At 39.2% G+C, this 24,880-nt stretch overlaps 1 protein-coding gene across 1 annotated transcript; it reads right to left on the reverse strand.

Moving 5' to 3' along the window:
• Positions 1-1,393: 1,393 nt before the first annotated feature.
• Positions 1,394-9,575, reverse strand: LECT2 (leukocyte cell derived chemotaxin 2). Its single transcript, XM_026508036.4, has 4 exons — positions 9,292-9,575; positions 7,721-7,817; positions 6,495-6,640; positions 1,394-1,678 (listed from the first exon to the last, which is right to left on the reverse strand). Exons 1-4 carry the CDS (start codon positions 9,335-9,337, stop codon positions 1,512-1,514), a joined length of 456 nt encoding a protein of 151 aa, XP_026363821.2. The 5' UTR covers positions 9,338-9,575; the 3' UTR covers positions 1,394-1,511.
• Between the last annotated feature and the right edge of the window lie 15,305 nt (positions 9,576-24,880).

Raw genomic sequence — 24,880 nt, forward strand, 5'->3', positions numbered from 1 at the left:
CATACTCATGAAATCACCTCCCAGCTGTAAAATGACAACATTGACATGACAATAACTTAAATTTTTCTGTGTGGCTTCCCTTACTTACTCCTGAGGTAACTAGTGTTCATTATTTGATTGATTTCCTTTTCATATACTTTTATCGCATATATATGTTCCTAAAAGTTAAGTTTCGGTTTTCATTGTTTTGACTTTATAAAAAGAGTATCCTGCTGTATATAATCTTTAGCCCTTTTTTTAAAAACTCAAAATTATATTGCTATGATTCATCCATTTTGTTATGTTTAGCTGAAGCTCATTTATTGTGACCACTCTATACTATTCCATTCTGTGATTAAATCACAGTTCATTTGTTCATACCAACTGTAGATATGCATTTAAGTGGTTCCAGGGTTTGCCGTGACAAATAGCGATATCATGAACGTTCTTATACCTATATCCTAGCATACAAACGCAGCTACTTCTCCAGTAATAAAGGTCAGTTAGTTATATTTTCCTCTAGTACATCTGTGCTAAGAAGGGAATATTTCTGCTTTAGTTTTCTACATTCCAAAAGGATATAGGTAAAAATTCATGAAAAGTTTCCAGAATGATAAATTCAACTTACTCATTTCTCAGTAACTAAAATCTAGGGAGCCCCTTATTTCTGGTCCTTCGAACAATTTATGGTCTTAGTTCCCCTTACTACCTGTTGTCAACATAACTAAGAAAGAATAATCTAGATTAAAAATGGTGCATAGATGTAAGTGGCTGTGGTATGCATTTGGCTAGATGAAGCTGAGTTTCCATGAGATACTTGGTTTTACGAGATACTTCAGGTTAAAATAGACCTCTTTCTCATCCTAGTAGCTTCTGTAGTGCAGTCTTTCTGAAATCGAGAATACTGATGTCTTTTCTTGGACTGCCATCATTTATGATTTAGAAAATGTTCTGCTCATAGAGTGTAGGGAAGTGTGGATGTGAAGAGGAGCAAATTCTGTCTTATCCATGCAAGCAGCTCACCCATTGCCCAGTTTGATAGACCTGAGGCTGTTGCTGAAACTCTTCCCTACCTTTACTCAAAGTTTAACTCTAGTTCGTTCACTTAATATGTATGAAGTATGTATGTGTGTCTAGTATTGTGCAACACTCTATTCTTGTACCAGGAAAAGAGCTTCAGGCTTTTTCTTATTTTTAGACAGAAAGGTAGCTAGTCTTAGAGTGTCAAAAATGCAGTCTGGAGAGGCTGGAATTTGTTTGTTTATTTATCCTGTGTATTCAGGACTGAGGAACTTTTAAAAACAAACAAGTAAAACCCCTCAGATCCCATAAGTGACCGAAAAATCAGAGAACTCTCAGAAATTAGTTGACAATCAAACATTCAAGTGGCAGTGAGTTGAAATAAAAGTGCTACTTTCTTTCTTGCATTCATCATGTTTTTATTTGGACACAAATTTCTTGAAAAGTAGTATATGCATCCAGATTTTTAAGAAGATGATTGTCTTTAGAAGATCTGGTCATTTGTCTTCTACTTAGAGGTACACAGTAGGATCACTCAAGTCACAGTTTTCAATATGTATGTGGGATTGTATGCCTGGATAGACTTTCTGCAAGGGTAGTAGAGTTCCCAGTTTTTCTCCCTTCTTGATAGAACCTTTATATTTAATTGGCTTAATGTAGAACATTTTAATACATAAACCTAAAAGAAAAGAAGTTAAATTAGTTGTTATCCGGGTTTCAGCAGCCTTGAATCAGAAATTCAAAAAATAAGAACAGAAATGAAAGAGAAGACAAAAAGAAATGAGACTTGATTGAACCCAGGGAGGGAGCAGAGGAAGATGACAAAATCGTATCAGAAATGAAGACTAAACCTGCAAGATGCCCAAGGGAGAGTAGATTCAAATGAAGGTTTAATGAAGGCATTGAGGAATAGCAGAAAAACACTAGGCCACTGAGAAAAATCAAGACTTTTAACATGTTTTCGTGTTCTCACCCAGAATAATTTCAACTCTAAGATCTATTCTAATAAAATGATTAGACTTTAAAGACAAAGAAAAATGGACATAACTGGCACAAGAATGCAAATCTTACTAAACACTAAAAGAAAAATTTAAAAACAAAGACCCACCAAATAGAGAAGTAGAATTAATTTAATACTATAATTATAATGCAGTACAACAATGTTGGGACCACATACATGAGGTGGTTTTTTTTTTTTTTTAAGATTTTATTTATTTGACAGAGATAGAGACAGCCAGCGAGAGAGGGAACACAAGCAGGGGGAGTGGGAGAAGAAGAAGCAGGCTCATAGCGGAGGAGCCTGATGTGGGGCTCGATCCCACAACGCCGGGATCACGCCCTGAGCCGAAGGCAGACGCTTAACCGCTGTGCCACCCAGGCGCCCCCACATACATGAGGTATATCTATAAATGTTAACTCGTCTGTTAAAAAAAATTTCTTACCTTGAAAAGCAAAACCCAGTTCTATGCTGTATCCAATAAAACACAATGCAAGGGGCACCTGGGTGGCTCAGTGGGTTAAGCATTTGCCTTAGGCTCAGGTCATGATCCCGGGATCCTGGGATCGAGCCCCACATTCAATGGGCTCCCTGCTCAGCGGGAAATCTGCTTCTCTCTCTTCCTCCTCCCTGCCCACCCGCTTGTGCTCTCTCTGTCTCTTGGTTACTCTCTCAAATAAATAAATAAATAAATAAATAGAATCTTTAAATAAAAAAAGAAAAAGGCAAAAAATTAAGGGCTGGATCAAGATTTGTCAAGCAAATGGAAATAATAAGGCAAGTAAGGGTTATGATTCTGTTATCAGAGACTAGAACTCAAGCTGAAAATCACAGAAACAAGACAAAGGAGGACAATTTATACTGCGAAATATAATGAAGATACAGCAGTTGCAACTGTCCATGCATCAGATAACACAGAAACCATGTATAGAAAGCAGAGACTATCTGAAATATAGAGAGAAATAGGAACCCACTAGTAACAGAAGATTTTAACACACATGTCAGTGAAAACAGGGCAAGTGGACAGAAACATAAGAAACACCTTAGAATTGTGCCGTCCACCATGGACGGCACATGGTGGCCACTAGCCACACATGGCTAGTCTGCGCTTGAAATGTAGCTGATCTGAGTTAGATGTACTTTAAGTATAAGGTGCGTGCTGGATTTTGAAAGACAGTACAAAAAAGATAAAATATTAGTAATTTTTATGTTGCATTTTGAAATGGTAGTATTTTAAAGATATGGAGCTAAATATATTATTAAAATTAATTTTCCCTGTTTTTTAACTTTCTTAATGTAACTACTAGAAAATTTTGAATTATATTGACTTCTGTTAGACAGTACTGCTATCGACAATCTAAACAAAATCAATACAGTATGTCTTAGGTACATGTTAAACAATACGTGCACAGCCTCAACACTGAAAACCAATATGACAACTAGCATAACAGTGCAGGAAGACCTAAATAAATGGAGGATATAACATGTTTATTCATTGGAAGACTCATTAATTTTAAGATTATCAATTCTTCTTGATTTGATCTATATAATCAGTGCAAACCCAATCAAAGTCCCAACAGAATTTTTGGTGGCAATTGATAAACTGAGTCTACAGCGTATCTGGAAATGCAAGTGACTAAGAATTGTCAAGGCAATCTGAAAGAAGGACAAAAGTTGAAAGATTTATCCTATCCGATATCAAGGTGTATTTTAAAGTTTCAGTAATTAAGACAGTGTGGTATTTGTGCAAGATTGACACACTGACCAATGAAACACAACAGAAAGACCAGAAACAGACCTGTGTATATTCAGACCGTGATTTATGACAAAAGATAACTACACTGTAACACAGTTGGGGAGGAAACGGACTTGTCAAGTTAATGGTACTGAGTCAGATAGCGGTATGAGAAAAATGATCCCGATCTCATTCCTTTCACAAAACCCAATCCCAAATGGATTGTAAATTGAAATATGAAAGATGAAACAACAGAGTTTACAGATGAAAACAGTATTTTTATGACTTTAGGGGGAGAAATGGGTCTTAAAGAGGTAAAAACTGTGTTAACAATAAAGGAAAATACTAAATTGGACTGCACTAAAAATAATAATTTTGTTTATTAAAAGACAGCATAAAGAAAGTGAAAGGTAGGGGCACCCGGGTGGCTCAGTCAGCTAAATGTCTGCCTTTCGGCTTAGGTCATGACCTCAGGGTCCTGGGATCAAGCCCACGCATCGGCTTCTTGCTCAGCAGGGAGCTCTCCCTCTGCCTGCCCCTCTGCCTACTTGTGATCCCCCCCTCTGTCAAATAAATAAATACAATCTTGAAAAAAAAAAGTGAAGTGAAAGGTAACTTATGAAGTGGGAGAAGATATTTATAACACACAGATCTGACAGAGGACTCGTATCTGCAATATACAAAAAAACTCCTACCTACAAATAAAGAAAAAGGCAGAAAATACAGGGCAAAATACTTGAATAGGCACCTTGCAAAAGATAATATCCATGTTATCAATAAATATGAAAAGGTGCTCAGTTGCATTCGCCATCGGGGAAATGCACATCACAGCGACGAGATACCACTATGTGCTCATCAGAATGGCTGAAATGAAAGAGGTAGGTAGATAGCACCAAGTACTGTGCATGGAGCAGCTGGGACTTATCCACTCCTGGTCAGCGTGTAAAAGGGACGTGCTGCTCTGGGACACTGTGGCAGTGGCTGCTAACGCCGAAGGAGAACATAGGCCAAGTGACCCAGCACGCCCGCTCCTATAGCATTCTGCCCTCACGGAGTGTCAGTTCCAACTGTGCACACTGGAACTGGGGAGATGGCCCCAGAGCGCATTTGTGGATGTCCTGGAACCACTGTCAGATGGACTGTGATGAAAAACGACGTTGATCTCCTGACCCAGGAAGCCTCTAGTCTGACTGGCTGACCATGGCAGCCTTTTGTACGTCCAGGATTAGTGTCATCTTAGAGTGAGTGTCCAGTATTCTCTGAGAAGCCCAATTCTTTCTTCCCCAATGTACAGCCATCCCGCTAAATGGCTGCAGGTCCCTTTGAGGATAGCTCGAAGTAAGGTTTATGGTATAAATTTTTGGCCATGTGACAGAGCCCTTCCTCAGAAGGACTCAGCCCCGGTTTCTTCCAAGGGGCTCTGGGGTTGTGAACTGGCTCAAGTCTGGGAGTTGGTGGGGGTTAGGGGGAGATTTTGTGACCCACTCTTGGGATGGTTGAAGTCACAGTTTTGTTCATCAGAGTGTTCCCATTTATATAAATAAATAAGTCTGTAGTAGGCTGCCCATTTGTTCAGCTCTCGGGTCACCGTGATTAACTAGACACTAATGCCACAGACTGTGCTTCAGATGAATCTGATTACTGCTTCAGTTCTGTTGCCTGTTGGGTAACCATGCCAACCTTGGCCTTACCTACTAAGTGGACCCTGTCCAGTGGCAGCAGTTTCTCTTGTCATTTCGGGTCTACAGAGAACGGCCACCATAGAGCTCCTCGAGGACCTGAGGTCCCTCACAAAGGGTTTCTTTCTCATGGCCGGTGTGAGGGGAATGTCCTCCGGGCCCACTCCCAACAGGAATGTACAATTATGTTCATTACAAGACACATGCAGGGAGGCTCATAGCATTTTCATAGTCACCTAAAACTGGATGCTACCGAAATGTCTATCTAGAGAAGGATAATTACATAGGTGAAGATGTATGCATATAACGGAACAGTCTACATCATCGAGAATGAAACCGCATGCAAAGCAAATTTTGCAAACATGATGTGGAATAAAAGAAGCCCCACAAAGAAGACTGCATACTGTTTAATTCTGTTTATATCATTTCCCAGGACAGGCAAAACTAGTGTATGGTGGCATAGTGATTATCCTTGCTGGGAAGCACGAGAATAGGTAGCACAGGGGGGTCTCTAGGAGGCTGCTGATTTTTTTTTTTTTCCTTGATTTGGGTACTGGTTACAGAGGTGTATTCACTTTGTGAAAGTTCAGGAGCTATGCGCTTATGCTTTGTGCACTTTTCTGTGTGAATGTTATACCTCAGTGGATTAAAAAAAATAAAGAATAGGCCCAATACGTGGAGTACTAGGTAATCCAATTTTACCCAGGGCATAAAGGCCTTTGAAAATATTTCCTAGTCAACTTTTGCAGAAATGCAAACATCTTTGAAGTGTAGGATTTTGGTAAATGAAAGTATCTATTTATTATCGTAAATACTCTTGAAAGTGATTTTGTTTATAGACTGTTAGGCAAAATGACATGGGCCACAAGAAGAAAGTCCTTCAGTCAGCTCTGGGGTTAGAGCATGTGCATGAAGAAGATGATTTCAGGGGAAGAGCTGGTTTTGTTTGGTATCCTATGTCTTTCCTATTCTAGATATCATCATTTTGAAGGAAGTAGGAAACTTTGGTGTATGGCAAATACACTACATAAATAAGCATCAAACATTTCTAGTACGTGTCCCAGGTGTATACAACACCTCTTACCTCTTCCAGATATCCGAACACCATTATTAATGGCATTTTTGTTTTTATAAGGCTTCTCCTGGCCCACAATCATTCCGGTGAAAGGTGCATACACGGTAGCTCCATCAGAGCACAAGACATCCACACCCTGGTGAGGCCTGTGATTTCTAGAATGCCAATAAGAATGAACAGACTGAGGAACTGCCCTGGGAACTTTATTGCCCAGAAACGTGGTGTTAGCTCACTGTTCCCCAGAGTAGGATATCAAACCCTGAAATTGGAGAACATGTTGGAATGTCCCGGGTTTCCTTACTCTTCTTTATCTCAATTTTAACCTCCCTCACTGCAGGTAGTAATAACCATATTGTAAAGATTAAAGCATATAAGATAGTATTTGGTATATAGAGAACTTTTAAGAATTTATTAACTATTATTATTATATGGCATTTTGGGGGAAATGAGATAGTCTGTATAAGTAGATTTATAGGTGTATGAATCTTGCTTGACCCCCTTCAAGACCACTTATAAAAGAGTTGTCTTTTTATGAGAACCTATCATAAAAGAATCACATTACCCTGAACTTATTTTTGTCTGAGTAATCCAGAAGTTATTACCAACATCATTTACTGTTGGGGCATCTGGGTGGCTCAGTTGGTTACATGTCCAACTCTTGGTTTCGGCTCAGGTCATGATCTCGGGGTCATGGGATGGAGCCCGGAGTTGGGCTCTCCTCTCAGTGTGGAGTCTGCTTGGGATTCTTTCTCTTCCTCTCCCTCTGCCCCTCCCCCTGTGTGCACGCTCTCTCTCTCTCTCTCTCTCTCAAATAAATCTTTTTAAAAAATCATTTACTGTATATGATATTTTAATACAGTAAGTGTTAACTCCTGAGTTTATTGAAGTGGAGCACACACACAAAATGATCCCAGCTTGTGAGATTTCTTCAAGTTGTCTCTGACAACCCTCACTGTTTGTATGCTCACTCTTACCAGCTTCTTCTCCTTCCTAACAGGTTAGAGCCTGAAAAATCAGGTTCATGACATTGTTATTTGTCTGTTCCCCTCTCTCTTTCTTTATTACATGCTATGTCCCCCACTCAGAGCCCATACTTGAAGCAGAGGTCTTGGAAACTGCTCTAAAGACACTAGTACAGCTCCTTTTGTCTCCGAATCCTGCTGTCAGAGGGAGATGACTGTGAGCGCTTGAGGCAAGGACACTAAGCAAAGATTGGTTAAGAACTGTAAGAGTACCTTTGAGCAGTGTACTGACCACAGCCGTGACTGTCACATGTCCTGATCTCATTGGAAGACTTGCCAGCACAGATGTTAGCCCATGGTCCAGCCAAAGCTAAAAAAGAGAAACACGAGAAGCAGATTTTTCTGACTTCACACATTTCCAGTCTCTGTTTATCTTATATGATGTCTCCTAGATTCAAAAGTTCTGTTTTCACTATAGTTTTTCTCTAACTTTCTGTAGGTTATGGGCAGGTCTTCCTTTTAACTCCTGATTCAGATGGAAAATTAGTTTTTTCCCTGGCCATAAAATTCTGTTTTATTATGTACAGAGTATTTGTAACTGTTTATTTATAAGCATTAATCTCCATCATTACAGTTTGTTTCAGATTATTGACTAATGAGTGGCATAGACTGTGCTTTCCAAATTTTCTTTGCTTATTACTTGGGACCATTATGTTTAGGTTAAGCAAAAATGAACAGCATGGATCAAGGAAGTAATTCTAGAAACTCTAAAGTAACTTTGAAATGTTCCTTTATTGCCAGTCCTAATAATCAAATCTAAGAAAATGTTTGAATTAAAGAAGAAACAGACCCTGAACAAAGTTTATTTAGCACTAAATAAATCTCTTTCATATCTGGAAACATGGAAGAGGGAGATTGTCAGACCAATTTAGCCTAGAGTGGAGGGAGAAGACAAGGGAAAGAAGGGAGTAGAAATAATTATATGAAAAATTGTATAGCAGTAAAGCATGGAGGAGGGGCTGGCTCTCTCAGTGTATTTTGTACACACTTGTTTTAGGTACAGCTTCTCTTTAGTCTGGTAAGCAGTAGGTAAATACTCAATTGAATTATGTTTCCTGGATTTCCAATGTTAACATTCACAGAGAGATGCAGTTAGCAAACTCATCCTTTTATTTTGAAATAAACTAACAAAATAGAAGCAAAAGCAAGAACCAGCTAATTTGTTGATTTTATTTAAAGATATTTTACTATTCATTAATATACGTGCTATGAGAGGAGCTACAGAATATGGCCATTTAAGTATATTCTTTCATATACTTCTTAGAAGATGGGTTTCAGATGTCTTATACCTTTGAGCCAAGCTCAAGTCAACATCTTGATCGAGATATAATACTATCACTTTGGCAACAAATATTTATCCCTGTGAATTGAGGCAGATATTAAACAGTTTATTAACTAACTCATTTTTCTCTCCTGACTCTTAAGGGAGCATTTCCCTTGTCCTAATGCATACCAGTTGCTATGATCAGGAATTCTCCAAATCAAATTCTTACACAGACTTTTTATTTTGTAATGATGTTCCAGTTAAATCCTCGACCAAGAGTAACAGACTTTTCTTTAAGTCCTCCATTCCACTTTTCTGTTTCCTTCGTTAAAGAATCATAACATTCAGGTGGAAATCATCGAGGGTCCCCTCCACTCCCGACCACATACTCTTCCTAGTCCATTTTCAGTAATCAACTATGTAAGTTTCTGTTGTGATTTTGATATTATTGACTTTTAAATGTTTTATTGAAAAAAAATTTTTAAATTAGTCAAGATTCTAAAATTGTTTTTTTACTTACCAGTTGAAATCAAGACAGCAAAAAGGAGGACTCCTGTGGACAACATTTGGCTTTTGCTTTCCTTTTGATGTTTCTTCCTCTGATAATTTGAATTGCCCGCACGCTCTTTGTAGAAGAGCCAAGTTTGAATTATTTAGCCTCACAGTGTTGCATCTCTCCTTTCTTTAATTTAGTATGAGACACACACAAAAAATACGAGAATGAAGTGAGTCAAAGTTGAATATTCCCTAGATAGCTATTTGGTTCACATGTAGGGCCTAAGTGAAAGTGTTTGATCTGAAGAAGAAAGTAATTTTATTGGAAATGCTGACTAAATATTAACAGACAATGATAAGGCTAGGTGACTGTCTTCTGGGCTGTGGCTGGCTTCATGAATGGCTGTGTATATAGAAAAAATACAGAAAATATGCACAGATTAACTAGGATGATAAGTACCTCTGAGGAGGGAGGGAGTAGAATTATGGGGGGTATACAGAGTGCTTAAACTCTGAAATACTTTGTAAAAAGCATGAGAAGCAAATGGGTAAAAGTATTAATTTGTTAATTATCAGAGATAGATACTTGGCTATTGGTTATATTAATATATGTGATTTTCTGTATATTTCAAACATGCATTAACACCTTCTTCTTGTTATGCTTGATATTGTATGAGGCCCTGGGATTTCCTGTGGAAACATCCCATGTAAATAATTTGTCGGTGGCTGTGGGAGACTGAGATTGTGGCCCCAGTTTTCCCTCCGTGCATCCACACAATTCCTATATGTCTCTTTGGAGGCTGAGGTGCTTTCCCAACCTTTGCTGTGTGTTTCAGTTCTACGACCCGCTTTGACCAATTAAATGAGGCTCGAGTGATAGTTCAGGAGTAGAGCCTGAGCTCTGCAGGGAACTGTGTCTTTCACCTTCTTGTGTTCTGCCTTCACTGTGCAAACAGCCTTCCCAGACTAACCTGCTGGCCGCTGGAAGAGAGTGAAAGTCACAAGAAACTTACCCCCCTAGCCAAGCCACCCCAACTGGAGCCTGGCACACCCCTTCATTTACATTAGAAAACCATCAGCTCTCAGAATTACTGAGCACAATAAACTCCATGTGTGTAAGGAAATATTACGGGAGTTAAAGCAAATAGAAGCTAGCTAACCGAACCTGTGTTCTGAAAGAGGCTGACTCATGTCCATTTTGAAGTGGAATCCCAGGGCCTGAAGGCGCTCACACTGTTTCTTGGTATTTTCAGGGACTTTAGGAATGTTGAGGTGATGGCCACATGTTAGAGATCTTTTGATGAGAAACTCTGACCTGTTAATAGACAACTTTGAATGAGACCTTTATCTTCTCTGAGCTGTACTTCCTCACGAGGAAATGTATGTGGATGTCCGGTTACTTGTTGGGCTACAGTTACCAAAGGGTGTTCAGTGTTTGCAAGATAAGGTCAACTGTCAGCATTAAGTTGACCTTTCATGTCTCCCCCATGCGTCATGCCTGGACCATTTTATTTTTATTAGCACTTTCACCAAAGGTAGAGGGTTCAGAAGGAAGAGAAGAAATTCAAACTGGCCATAATTCCAGTTGGAGGGCAGTGGTATTAAAAACTACTTCCTGTATGGAGACTAACTAGAAGTTACTTGCCTCTTTCACCACATCATTCTACTCTCCTGTTAGAAAGGTTTGAGATAAAATAACTTGAGAGCTCACGCACTTGCAAGGCTCGATTGTTTCCTTCTGTCTTGTCCCTGCTTCTGTGTAAATCTGTCTCCTGCTTCCTCCGAGGTAGGTAGCGAGCTTGCACTGAAATGCCAGAGAAGACTATGGATTTTAATAGAACACTAAATAATGGAAGAGTTGACGTTTTGGGTATGTCTGAGTGCTTCCACTTGGGAAAAATTACATGCAACCTTTTTTGGTTTTCCTTAGCTGTGGGAATAGTGGGTGGGAGGGCAAAGATACAGTTTCTCAGTGGCTTTGATCTTTGATTTGATCTGTAGGTTGGAGGCCTTTGTGAAAGGGAGGAGGCCAGTGTGCTTTGCAAAGGGTTGTTGGCCTGGGTGACCTGACCAAACACATAGACTCTCTCCTCCTGTGTTTCACTGGAACAAACCTATCTAGAAACAGCATGCTGTGTTAAGCTACTGATTTATTAAACAAATGCATTCAGAAACCTGAAAGAACTACTAACGTCAGCCCTAGTCATGATTAGAATGAAGAAGGCGTTAAATACGTGTTTTGGCGAGTAGAAGCCTTTTAGCCTCATGATGAGGCTGCATTAGGCATCTTCCATCTCTGATTCAGGAATGCTGAGTGAACATTTAAATCTGTTCTACCTTCTTCAAACCCCATCCCCCCTTTCCTGCCATCCCTCACAAATCCTCTGTGTAGACAGAGAACAGTAACAATTTTAAGTATGAGACATTAGTCACCACAGCTTTGGGAGGTGAAATTAGCAAGGGGGTGGGACTTGATTACAAAAATAATTTTAACATGGGGAATTGTTCCTAAGTTTTCTAATGCATAGGGTGGTTGACTTATCCTGGAAAACGGGAACTTAAAAAAGCATTTTCTAATAAGCCCTTTACTTTTTCATTGATGGAATAATGGAAGGGATAGGTTGTGGTCCTTACAATGAAGCATTCAATTTTCTGTGCTTTAAATTAAGTTCTGTACTACTGAAAGCAGAAAGCTCTCTTTGTGGAATGTAGACACAGCCCTTCAAGGTTAGAGGGATGTGGCCAGGAGGTATTCTGGTTAGAGGCCTCTGAGGGAACATTGTCTGTGTCAGAGTGGCAGCTTCATGGTATAATTAGCATGACTTTCCTGCCTGTGTTCAAGGCAGACACTATGTATTAAGCGTGATCGTCTGTCAAACTACTCAGACATGTCCTCATGATCTTGTGTATTGCGGAATCTTTCCCAACTGTTAATATATTGAAATTAGCATCTGGATTAAAATCTACTTGTCATTCTTGATTGAGGTGAATTTACCTTCATCCAGAGTCTGGCTCTTAGTTTTTATTCAGTATCCCAGACTCTGATGCAAGGCAAGTGATTCAGATTCATCAAGTTACTGGAGGTTAAGTAAATGAGCACAAAGGTAGGTAGGTAGGTAGATAGGTAGGTAGGTAGGTAGGTAGGTAAGTCGGTATGACTTTCAGGGGAGGTGATTCCTCTCTACTGACAGGATGTGCTCCCTTCTTGATGTTAGAAGCTTTGGGGAAGTGGTTTGATGAATATAGAACGAAAGCAATAAGAGATAAAGAATTTTAAGGGATTTTCAACCATGTGGAGTCTTTTTTTTTTTCTCTTGATAAAATGGATTAGAAAATGTTTCCCTCTTGCATGACACCAAATGGGCCCATGAACCTCTGTCTCATTGATTCCCTTTCTGGCAGCCAAGGCCCATGTTTTTCAGCTGGGAGTACCTAGAGGTAGGCCAGGTAACATAGAAGTGGTGACATTTGATATCAATATTTTTTCAGGATTTGGGAATGGGACAAGAGGAAGAGGAATGACTGCTGTATGTAGTAAATGTGTATTTTTTTATATCTGCGAACATATTAAATCTTCTTAATTCACAGATTATAAAATTTACCCTTTTAAAGTAGTTCAGTGGTTTTAGTATATTTACAAAATCATATACTCATTACCACTATCTAATTCCAGAATACTTTTATCACTGCAAAATGAAAAACCTTACACGTTAGTAATCACTCCCCATTCCCACTATCTCCAGCACCTAGCACCTATTAATCTACTCTTCCTCTATGGATTTGCCTATTCTGGACATTTCATATAAACGAAATCATACGGTAGGTGGCCTTTTCTGTCTGGTTTCTTTCACTTAGCATAATGTTTTCAAGGTTCATCCGTGTTGTAACGTATCACTACTTTATTCCTTTTTACGATCGGATAATAAATAGTCCATTGCATGAATATGCAACATTTTGAGGTTGGTGGACATTTGGATGGTCTTCACTTTTGGCTATTATGAATATGGCTGTTTTGCACATTCAGCTACAAGGTTTTGTGTGGCCATGTATGTTCAGTTCCCTTGGGTCTGTCTCTGGGAGTGGAATTGCTGTGTGTTTAACTTTCTTGAGGAACTGTTAAACTGTTTTCCAAAGCAGCTACATCAGTTGACATTTGCACCACAATGCATGGAAATTCCATTTTCTCCACATCCTTACCAACACTTGTTATTCTTCTTTTGAATTATAACTATCCGAGGGGATGTGAAGTGGTATCTCATTGTGGTTTTGATTTGAATTTCTCTCGTAAACAATGAGGCTGAACATCTTTGCATGTGCTTATTGCCCATTTGTATATCTTCCTTGGAGAAATGTCTAAGTGTTTTGTCCAATTTTCAATTGAGTTATTTATCCTTTTATTGTTGAGTTGTGAGAGTTCTTTTCTTATTCTAGATACTAGTCTTTGTCAGATACATGATTTGCAAATATTTTGTCCCCTCATGTGTATTGTCTTTTCATTTTCTTGATGGTGTTCTTTGAAGCGCAGAAGTTTTTAATTTTAATGAAGTTTACCGTATTTTCTCCCTTTGGCTGCCTGTGTTTTAGGTGCCATATCTGAAAAATCTTTGATCCAAGGTCATGAAGATTTATGCCTTCATTTTATTTTAAGAGTGTTAGAATTTTGCATTTAGGACTTTCATCCATTTTGAGTTAATTGTTGTATATGGTGTGAAGCAGGGGCTCCAAATTTATCTTTTTTATACATAGATATTCCGTTTCTCAAAAAGAGTTATCATTTCCCTCATTTAATTTTTTTGACACCTTTATTGGAATTCTGTACTGTCAATTATGTGTCATTGATTTATATGTCTGTCCCATGTCACTACCACACAGACTTGATTCCTATAGCTTCCTAGTAAATTTCGAAATCAGGAAGTGTGAGTCTTCCAACTTTTTCTTCTTTTTCAAAATTGTTTGGGTTATTCTCGATTCTTTGTACTTTCATATGAATTTTAGAATCAGCTTGTCAGTTTCTGGAAAAACTGAAAGGCAGCTGCAATTCTGATAGGGATTGGATTGAATCTTCAGATCCATCTGGGGAGTATTGCCGTTTTAATGATGTTAACTCCCCAAGTTTTTGAACATGATTTAGGTCCTCTTTAATTTATTTCAGTAAGTTTGGTAGTTTTCAAGGTACACATCTTGCACTTCATTTGTTAAATGTGTTACTAAGTATTTTATTGTTTTTGATGTGGTTATAAATGGAATTGCTTTCTTAATTGCATTTTCATATTCTTTCCTGGTGTATAGAAATATAACTGCTTTTTGTATATATATCTTATATCCTACAGTCTTGCCAAATCTATTTATTTGCTCAAAGAGTTTTCATTTTTTGATGGATTCCTTAGAATTTTTATATACACACTCATATCACCTGCAAATAGGCTTTTTTATTCCTCTCTTCCTCTATTACTGCCTTCTTTTGGGTTCAGTAGATATTTTCTAATGTACCTTTTATTTCCTAGTCATTTCTTTTACTATATATTTTTCAGTTATTTTCTTAATGGTTAGGCTGGTTATAACTGAACTTATAACAATCTAGTTCAGTTTAATAGAAACTTCATTGCCACAGTATACAAAAAGTTTCCCCCTATATAGCTCCATTCTCTCACTTCTCTTCTGTGCTTTTTGTCATACAAATTATACCAGTATGTATTGTGTGCTTATCAACACCTAGGTTTATAATTATTGCTTTATTTTCTTATGTAGTTACCTTTACTGATGCTTTTTCTTTTCTTTTTTTTCTTTTTTTTTTTTTGTATGGGTTCAGGTCATTATCTAGTGTCCTTTCATTTCAGCCTAAAGGGCTTCCTTAGCATTTCCTATAGAGCATATTGTGTTAGCAACATAGTCTCTCAGCTTTTGATTATCTGGGAATAGCTTAACTTCTTCATTTTTAAAGGGTGATTTTGCCAGATGTAGAATTCTTATTTGGCAGGTGTTTGTCTTTCACTACTTTCAGTTTTGTTTTGTTTTGTTTTGTTTGTACTATGTCATCCCACTGCCTTTTGGCCTCTGCAATTTCTGACGATAAATCAACTGTTAACCTCACTGAGAATTCCTTGTGTGTATGAATATTTCTCTGGTTGCTTTCAAGATTTTTTTTGCATTTGTCTTTTGGTAGTTTGGTTATGATGTATCTAGTCTTTGAGTTTTTGCGTTTATCTGGATTTTGTTGAGCTTCTTAGTTGTGTAGATTAATGTTTTTCATCAAATTTGAGACGTTTTCTATATACGTATATATATGTATTTAGAGACAGCACAAGTGGGGCAGGGAGGGGCAGAGTGAAAGGGAGAGAGAAAATCTAAAGCAGACTCCATGCCCAGTCTGGAGCCTGACATGGGGCTCGATCTCATGACCCTGAGATCATGACCTGAGCCGAAATCAAGAGGCGGATGCTTAACTGTCCCAGCCACTGAGGCACCCCTCTTTAAATATTCTTTCTGCCTTTTTCTCTCTTTTCTGTCCTTCTAGGACTCTGTTATGCACATATTGGTGTTCTTGAGGGTGCCCCACAGATCTCTGAGCTGAGTTCATTTTTCTTTGTTGGTTTTTTTTCTGTTCCTGAGACTGGATAATCTTAACATATCTTCAAGTTTGCTGATTCTTTCTTCTCTCTGCTCAAATCTGATGTTGAGCCTCTGTATAGAATTGTTTTTTTTATTTCAGTTATTGTGTTTCCCAACTCTAAAATTCTTACTTGGTTTATGTATATTGTGTATATATAATTTTTATCTCTATTGAAATTCTCTATTTGGTGAGACTTTGTTTTCATACTTTCCTTCAGTCCTTTACACATGATTTCTTTTAGTTCTTTGGACATATTTAAAGTAGTTGATTTATAATCTTTGTCTAGCCTGTGCAACATCTGTTTTTCCTAAAGATAGCATCTATTGGCTGCTCTCTGTGCCCAGTGCTCACATAAAGTTGTGTGGCTTTTTCTAGCCATCTGAGCCATGACCCCATGGGAAGTGCTTGTACCTATAGAGAATGTAAATGTCCTCTCTCTTTCTTTCAACTGTGTGCTAAGGACAGAGGTCCAAAAATGAGGAGGTTACTCCTTACAACTCGTCAGAGTACATTGTCTGCTTTCACAGCTTATAGCCACTAATATTTTACCTGAGGTTGCTCTCAGGATCTCATGGAACTGACTGACTCTCCATTTCTGACAAACCTTTATAGCTAAAAAACATTGGTAGCCATCTACATAAAAATAAGATCACTCTAGCCTATGAGATTTAAATTGTACCTGAACTTTTCCCAATAAAAGTTTTCTTTATCCCACTGGGTACAAATATACAATCAAGAAAGACTCTACACCCACTCTTTATTTAAATCCACCTTTTTTTTTTTTCCAAATGAGCGTCTCTTGGTTTTAAAATCCTGCCTGCGAATTTTGTTTTACAACTGACCATTTGATTATAAGATTCCAGAATGTGCTAAGCCCCAGTCAATAGACAACCCTCACTCTATCAAATACTTGCAGACCCACAGTAGGCATATTTCATCACCCACTTTCACCATCTGCTAGTACTTTGACCAAGAGAGCAAACAGCGCAGGGCCACCTAGGGAAACACAGACTTAGATTACCTCAAATCATGGTAAACAGATGTAATTGGCCCAGTGAGCTTTGAACCCTGAAATTGCACCACACACAGACATGATCAGAGCATTGCCAGAGGTTACAACACACACATTCTTGGCACCATTGTTCTGATTGACTCAGAACAGCTGAACATCTTAAGCTGAATGATAAATTAATTATAACAATGGAAGAAATAATACTCTTCTGTTCAGGGATTAAAATGTCTCTCTAGGTACTTATACCCCCTAAAAAAGAAACTGTCTGTATGAACGACTTTCAAAGTCACAATATTACTTGACTGTTCTATGACACAACCCATCCCACATTTGGTGGGCATTGTGTGCAGGGCACCAGCTGCAGCACTGTGAGAATGGAAGATGAGGCTGGAAGCAAGCAAGCCCGGAAAGACTGAGAACCTGGGAGGGGCCAACCCTGGACATGGAAATGAGGGTGAGAATGGGCCAGGTTGAGTGAAACAGGTAAAAGGAGTGTTGATTATCCCGTGGCTGCCTGAGCCTATGAAGGATTGCAGAGGGCCTTATAAATCAAGCCTAATCCCATTGTTTGCTTGTTTCTAACAGTAGAGATGGAATTTTTGAATTCATTTGACTCTAGGGAGATCTGGACCTGCTTCAGGAATATTTGTGTTGGATGCTATGAAAGAGGATAGGGAAGTAATTTTTGGATATGTAAATACATTTGTGCAAGGATAAGGTACATTTGTGTTTCTCTCTGTCTTCAAAGTTTATTTTTAAATTGTTCTATGAGAAGTTATGCCAGAGATATAAAACAATTTTTTCGTGGTGGCTAACTAGAACTATCAAGAAAAGAAACGTGGTTGGACCTTTTGGACATAAAAGACAGAATGTGACCTTCAGAGTAGATCACCCAACCTAAACTGAACCTTAGCCAGCCAGCAGGGTAAACAGAAGTTTTCGGGGAAAATATAATAGTTCTCAGCTGGAAGTATCTTTCATAATTTCAAATTCAGATACGGTTGTCCCTTAAACAATAGGGATCTGAACTCTACAGGTCCACTTATATGCAGATCTGTTTTTTTTTTTTTTATCAATATGGTACAGTACTATAAATATTTTTTCTCTTCCTTGACTTTCTTAATAACATTTTCTTTTTATCTAGCTTACTTTATTAAAGAATGCAACATATGTAAAGGTACAAAATAGGTGTCATTTGACCGTTTACGCTATTAGTGAGGCTTCTGATCAACAGGCTGTTCACAGTTAAGTCTTGGGGGAATCAAAAATTATACAGGACTTCCCAGGGCATCAGTGCCCCTAACCCTCATGTTGTTCCAGGGTCAACTGTAATTTCTTTCTGCTAGAGATGTTTTCTTTTTGCACTTAGCAAAAGAGTATCCATTTGTATTAATCAGGGTTCTCCCCAGAAACAGAACCAATCGCGCGCGCGCATGTGTGTGTGTGTGTGTGTGTGTGTGTGTGTATACAAAATAACGCTATTGTTTTTGTATATATAGAATATATATATATTTATATTCTATATATACAAAGTTAACCCTCTATATACTAAAGAGAGAGAGAGAGAGAGAGAGAGAAATGCAAGAGGAGTTATTTTAAGAAATTGGTTCATGTAATTGTAGAGGCTGGCAGGTCCAAAATCGACAGGCAGACAGGCAGGAGGAAGACCCAGAGAAGAGTTGATGTTGGAACTCTGAGTGCAAAGGCAGTCTGGAGGCAGAATCCCCTCTTCCTTGGGTGACCTCCATCTTTTTTTCCCTTAAGATTTCACCTGATTGAATGAGGCTCACCCACATTGTGGAGAGTAATTCACTTTTACTCAAAGTCTACTGATTTAAATATTAATTTAAAAAAATGCTTTCACAGAGAATTTAAACTGGTGTTTGACCAAATGTCTGGATATCACGGCCTTGCCGAGTTGATCCATAAAATTAACCATCCCAGCACCTTTGCTTTAGAAATAAGAATTTAACTCTGTACTTTGACTTCAAGAGTTGAGCTAGAACAGAGGCAAAACTTGGCATGCTGTGAGAGCCTGCAGCTGTGGGAGTCTTCATGGGACTTCAGGAAATTTCATTTTGTTGCTTTCATTTATGGAAGCTTTATGTCCCTAATTACATTGTCACTGAAAACTTTCCTTATGGTCTGTCCAATTTCAGACTTTTGATGAGGAGTTAGAGGAGAAATAAGACATAATGAAAACGATTGAGCCAGGGAAACCTTCTTAATTCCCACATTTCATTAGCATGTTTTGCATTTTGTGAGCACTCTGCACATCCCTTTGTGTTTTACCAGTGCCAAGCCATACAGAAACAGAAGGGCTAACGGGGAAGAGCAGAGAGTGGGTGGTGTGCTGGAGCAAACGGAGAATCCCATGAGGGAGTATGCATTCAGGTTAGCCTGAGGCCCCCACATTTTCAAGAGCAAACAGCACAGGCTGTTCCAACTCACCATTGAAGAGTGATGTTAGTTGGAAGGGGGGTTTCTGGCCAGGGTTTTTGAAACAATCACCTACTGCATGACTTAGTGCATTTGTTGATCATTATTAAATATTTTGAAACATCTTTTCATCATCAGAAGTTACAGTTTGTCCCCTTTTTCCCCAAACCTTGTTGTAAGAAAAGAGAAAAAAAAATGTTGCTTTGCCAAAATTAGAAGGGTTATGTAGAAATCCTCCATTTAACAATTTAGAGGACTTCATTCCTTGGTATGTTTCTTCTAAAAAGAACGTAGTACTTGTTTTGTTTCGTGTTTACTACCTCTTTTGTTCCTGCTCCTGGTTTGTGCCAAAACTGAGGCTCAGATGAGTTATGTGATGACTGTCTGACCTTGACTCCTGGGAAGCTCTCTTCTGCATCCATTGTCCTCTATGAATGGTCTCTCTGGGATGACAGTTAATTCCTGGTCTCTTAGAACCATGGGAGCTCAAGGTCTGAATATGCAGGATAGAGATTTGCCCTTGTAGGTCTCACATTCACCTAAAGCACAAAATACCCAAAAGCAAAGACAATGCTTTCTTCTGCAGGAGGCGGAAATTGTAAGGGGGGGCCTAATTATCATGTGTTACCTGAGGTGGTCATTGAGTGGTGATGTGGGAAGGGGGTGGTCTGGAACAAGGATAGAGAATACATGACAATAAAGAAACATTTTACAGTGGTGACAGGGTATGTTGGAAACTTTCTGTTGAATAGCTTCACGGTCTTCTGAGCGGGGGTAAGTAGACAATATGAAGATGGTGAAGAAATAACCATGAGCTTGAGATGAAGCATGGTTGGAACTGGCCACTGTAACTGAGAAGTGAGACATGAAGAAAAGGATTGCCAAGCAGCTGGGGCCGGAGAAGCCAGGCACTGGGACTTTCCAGTAGTGTGTCAACTACCCAGGAGTGGGAGCAGAGGACGTGATGAGCAGAGGGAGGTTGAAAGGTAGCTAAAGCCTAGGGTTGACAAGCCTGAGTGGAAGTGCTGGTCATGAGTTCTTGGCTAGACAGAGAGACAAGAAAGAGGCCGGTTGGAAATGTGGAAGAGGTTTGAGGAGCTGAAGTCATGAGATGGGCCCTGGCAGGACTAGTCTGAATACTCTATGTCCATGGAGCTCCTTCCTGTATCAACTGCCACCATGAATCCTTGTGAGTTTGCCTTCCCCAAACACTTTTTCTTGCTTCTCTTCTACTTGAATGTCCTTCTCATCCTTAAGGTTCAGGTCAAGTCTACCTGCTCCATGAAGGTTTCCTAGCTATTTCTAGATTTCTCAGCACCCTTTCTCAAAACTTCCTCAGAACTTTTTTCTGGGACATTTAAATTACTTCAGAATTATAGTCATATATTTTATCCATTGTCTATATCTTATTTCTCTGTGAAGATTTGCAACTGACCTGGTGTAAGAACTGAGTCATATGCTGCTTTTATTTTTCTTTTCTTTTTTTTTTTTTTAAAGATTTTATTTATTTATTCGACAGAGAGAGAGACAGCCAGCGAGAGAGGGAACACAAGCAGGGGGAGTGGGAGAGGAAGAAGCAGGCTCATAGCGGAGGAGCCTGATGTGGGGCTCGATCCCATAACACGGGGATCACGCCCTGAGCCGAAGGCAGACGCTTAACCGCTGTGCCACCCAGGCGCCCCTGCTTTTATTTTTCTCACATGATAAAATGCTATTTGAATACAACTGTGCTTAATAAAAAAAGAAGTATTGGTTGATTATCCAGTAAATGGCATTACGAGTATATACTTATTTGGAGACCAGTGAATTTTGTCAGATTTTTTCTATTTGAGAATTTGAAATATGCTGCCCTGATCACTTATGAGAAGCTCAGAATATCTGTCAAGTAATTCTTATTTCCAGTATTATTTATCTCTGTGAACCATTTGATTCCAATAAAATGTGCACGGGAGAGCGGAATCCCAAGCACTTTATTTTCACAGTTATTAAATTATGATGGAATCAAAAGAAGACTCTCTCCAGATATTTTATATTTCCTTGGATTAAGTAGAGAGCGACTTTGCACTTTGTTTTAACGTGGTGACTAGTATCTAGTTTAAAATAAATATTAAATGATAGGGTGTGATGAAGGAGATCAATTAGTGTATTGTATAGAAGATGAGTTTTCTGCATGGTCCAGAATGGCTGCCAACAGGTCAGTCCTACCTCTAATTAACTGGTGACCTTGGGCAAGGCACTTTCTCCTTCTCCTTCAGTTTCCCCACCCATGAGATGCATGAGTGGACTTTTGGCTCAAGCAGTATAGAGCTCTTGGAACCCCTGCCGCCAGCTAGTCTTCATGGCCACATTGTGGTCTTCCACTAGTGGGCGCCATTGAGCAGTCTTCAGAGCCTCTGCCCTCCAGAGCAGCCCGCAGCATTTCCCATCCTCACTGACGCATTTGGATCTGAAATGGCGCATGATTATGAAAGTCATTGGCATAATTCGATTCCATCAGCTATTCTGAAGGTCTTCCCTGGCCCTCTGGTTTTGAGTCATGCCCACACTGGAAGCTTGCAGTTTTGCCACCACAGCCTGTTGCCATCGAAACCGTCCATCCTCTGTGGAAAATGCTGACTCTTTCCCTTAATAGGCAGTTAAATCTTTTTCTGCATATTGAAGGCAGGCATCAACCTCCCTGGGCTCCTGGACTAAACTTCACAGACAAAATCTTAGAGATGACTTACCTTGTAGAGGTTCAGAGCACAGGGAAAGCTTAGGAGTCCTTCTCGTCAAATCTTGTTTTACAGTAGAAAGTCAGGTCCAGAGAGGAGAAGTGATTGGTCCAAAGCCACCCAGCCCCTCAGGGAGTGAGGCAGGGCTGGAACCCGGGGATAATTGTGAAGCAGAGGTAGAACCAAAAAGGGACCCTCAACTGTATGCTTCCTCTTTCTGGCAGCTTCAGTGATGTGGAGGGTGTGTGAGTTGCAGCTTGCATTAGTCTATTTTTTTATAGACCTTCTTCATTTTGCCTTTATGGGCAGCTCATTGTATGCAAAGTGCTGGGCTAAACTCCCAAAATGCATTAGGTCTCATTTAATCCCAGGCTGTGCAATCTGGGCTCACAAGGACGGTCTCTGGAGCCTGCAACCTGGGCTCAAGTCCCAGCTCCACTTCTGAGAGCCATGCGGGTTGGAGCAAGTGATATGCTCTCCCTGCGCCTCATTTTCCCCTGCTGAGTCTGGGGACAATAATAGAACGTCCTTCTATTCAGTGAGATAAAGCATACAAGCCACTTAGCACAGGACCTGGCCCATGGGAGGCACCCCCGAAATGTTAGCTATTGTTTCTATCATTCTTAGTCATTAGTGTCCTTCATGTTGATACTCCATACGAGAACTATCTATGTTCTCTTTCGCATTTATAATGTAGATGAAGTATTCAAAGTGTGTATAGCTATCAGTGTGTTAATAACTGTATTATTTCTCCTTCAATCTACAAATAATGTTACTGTGAAATGAAGGAATAAATAAAGTGGTATAATTATCCTAAAAGAAAAAAAATCTATGATGGGGCGCATGTGTGGCTCAGTCAGGTAAGCATCTGACTCTTGCTTTCATCTCAGGTCATGATCTCAGGATTGTGAGATCCAGCCCCAAGTTGGGCTCCGTGCTCAGCTAAGGCTCTGCACTCAGCTTGGACTCTGCTCTCTCTCTCCTTCTGCCCCTCCCCCTGCTTGCATGCTCTAATTAATTAGTTAATTAATTTAAGACTCTGTGCTAGTCTTCAAAACCAGTTTATTTCCTCATGATACCTCTCTTTACCCTCAAATTTAAAGAGATCAAAACAAAAACAAGAAAAAACTCTGCATCAAAGGCATCATCACACTTCTTCCTAACAGTCTCTCTCTCTCTTTATTTCTTTTAAGAATTGACACCCTGTTATGGCTCTGACTGTAAGTCCTTTTTGGCTTTGGGATTTTATACTTTTTAATCGCTATGAAATAAATTGTGGTTCACTTTTTTCTTCACAGAAGGGCACAGCGAAGGACAGTGGAGACTTTGATTCCCTACACTGGTTCATGTGGTGGTGATGTCTGAACTGTACATTAGAGCCCCATAACACTATCCCCACGTGTTTACAGGTTACATAAGCTCCTGCCTTCTGGACAGCCATCAGAATTAATGCATCCCAGACGAGGATTCCGCTTGAATTCTCTTGACAGGCTCAGCATTCAGAGCAATAGCTGTGTTTAGTTAGTTGCATTATAAACCTGAAAGCCGGGGTTCTAGATATAAATAGTATGCACGGTTGGACAACAGCATTGCCATCAGGGTGAGATCACTTCCAGGAAAACACTGAAATGTAGCAATGGGAATAACATCTGGCCTTTCCGCAGTTGCGTTTGATTTAGCCTTGGACATCCTACATAAAATAGAGGCTGTATTTATTAATGACTTCAGTTTCCATGCAGTTCACTCATTTTCGGTTGAAAAGCAAGATCTCCATAGCTATTTGTCAAACCAACTATGTTTAGGGTGTGGATGCAAAGCTCATTGGACTTTATAATTGTTTGCTTGCCTGTTCCTCCCTAGTGCATCCATTCTCACCTTATACCACACCAAAGGAATAGAGGCAAAGAGGACCCTAGGGAGCAAAGTTTGCCCTTTTTTTGGGGTAGTGATGGTGGTGATAAAATGGAAAAAATGTCCATTCAACAAGATAAGATCAAAATGGAAATCTTTTGTTTCTCTCTTTCCATTTCAGTATCTGGATATCATTTTAGTTTTCCCTGTGTAGCAATGAATCCCTCTTTTTTTTTTTTTTTTTTTTTTCTGGCTACATGGCCAGCCAAAATAAAGCCTCCACTCCCAGCCTTCTGTGAAGCTAGATGTGAAAGTAACAAGTTCTGGGCAATGAGATATAAGCAGAAGTAGTGCTTGCAAATTCTAGAAAGTATTTTTTAAATGAGCTTGTAAAATCCCTTTTCTTATCTTCTTCATCCTGTGTTTGGAATGTGAGTCCAACAGCTGGAATTTCCGCAGCCATTCTGAAGCAGGGGTGGCCTTGAAAATGGGAGGTTTATGTAGTGAAAGCACAAAGTAGAAAGAGTCTCAGTCTCTGACACCATGGAGGATCTTAATAATCCTAGACAGAGAATTTCCAGATTACTATGGAAAATAGTATAAAAACAGTAATGTGAATAAAATAAAAATTACAGTTCAGTGATTCATCAAAAAAGAAAGCTCCATGTAACTACCACTTGGTCAGTTTTTGTAAATATTCCACATAGACTTGAGAAAACAAAGTATCTCTTGTGGTTTGGCGTGAAGACGATGTGTCCATGGCATTAGTTTGCTAATCATGTTTACATTCACTGTTTCTTCTGGCTGTTTGCCTGCTCTCTCAGTTATCCAAACACACGTGCAACGGTCTCCCACCATGATTGTGTTTGACACTTTACTCAGGCATTAATATTTTGATGCTATTTTATTAGATGCCTACAATATTAGAATAGTTATATCATCTTCTGAATTGAACTCTTTATTTTTTAAAAAGTGTTTATCTCTGGTA

The sequence above is a fragment of the Ursus arctos genome, unplaced genomic scaffold (assembly GCF_023065955.2).
Source record: "Ursus arctos isolate Adak ecotype North America unplaced genomic scaffold, UrsArc2.0 scaffold_5, whole genome shotgun sequence".
Taxonomy (NCBI): domain Eukaryota; kingdom Metazoa; phylum Chordata; class Mammalia; order Carnivora; family Ursidae; genus Ursus; species Ursus arctos.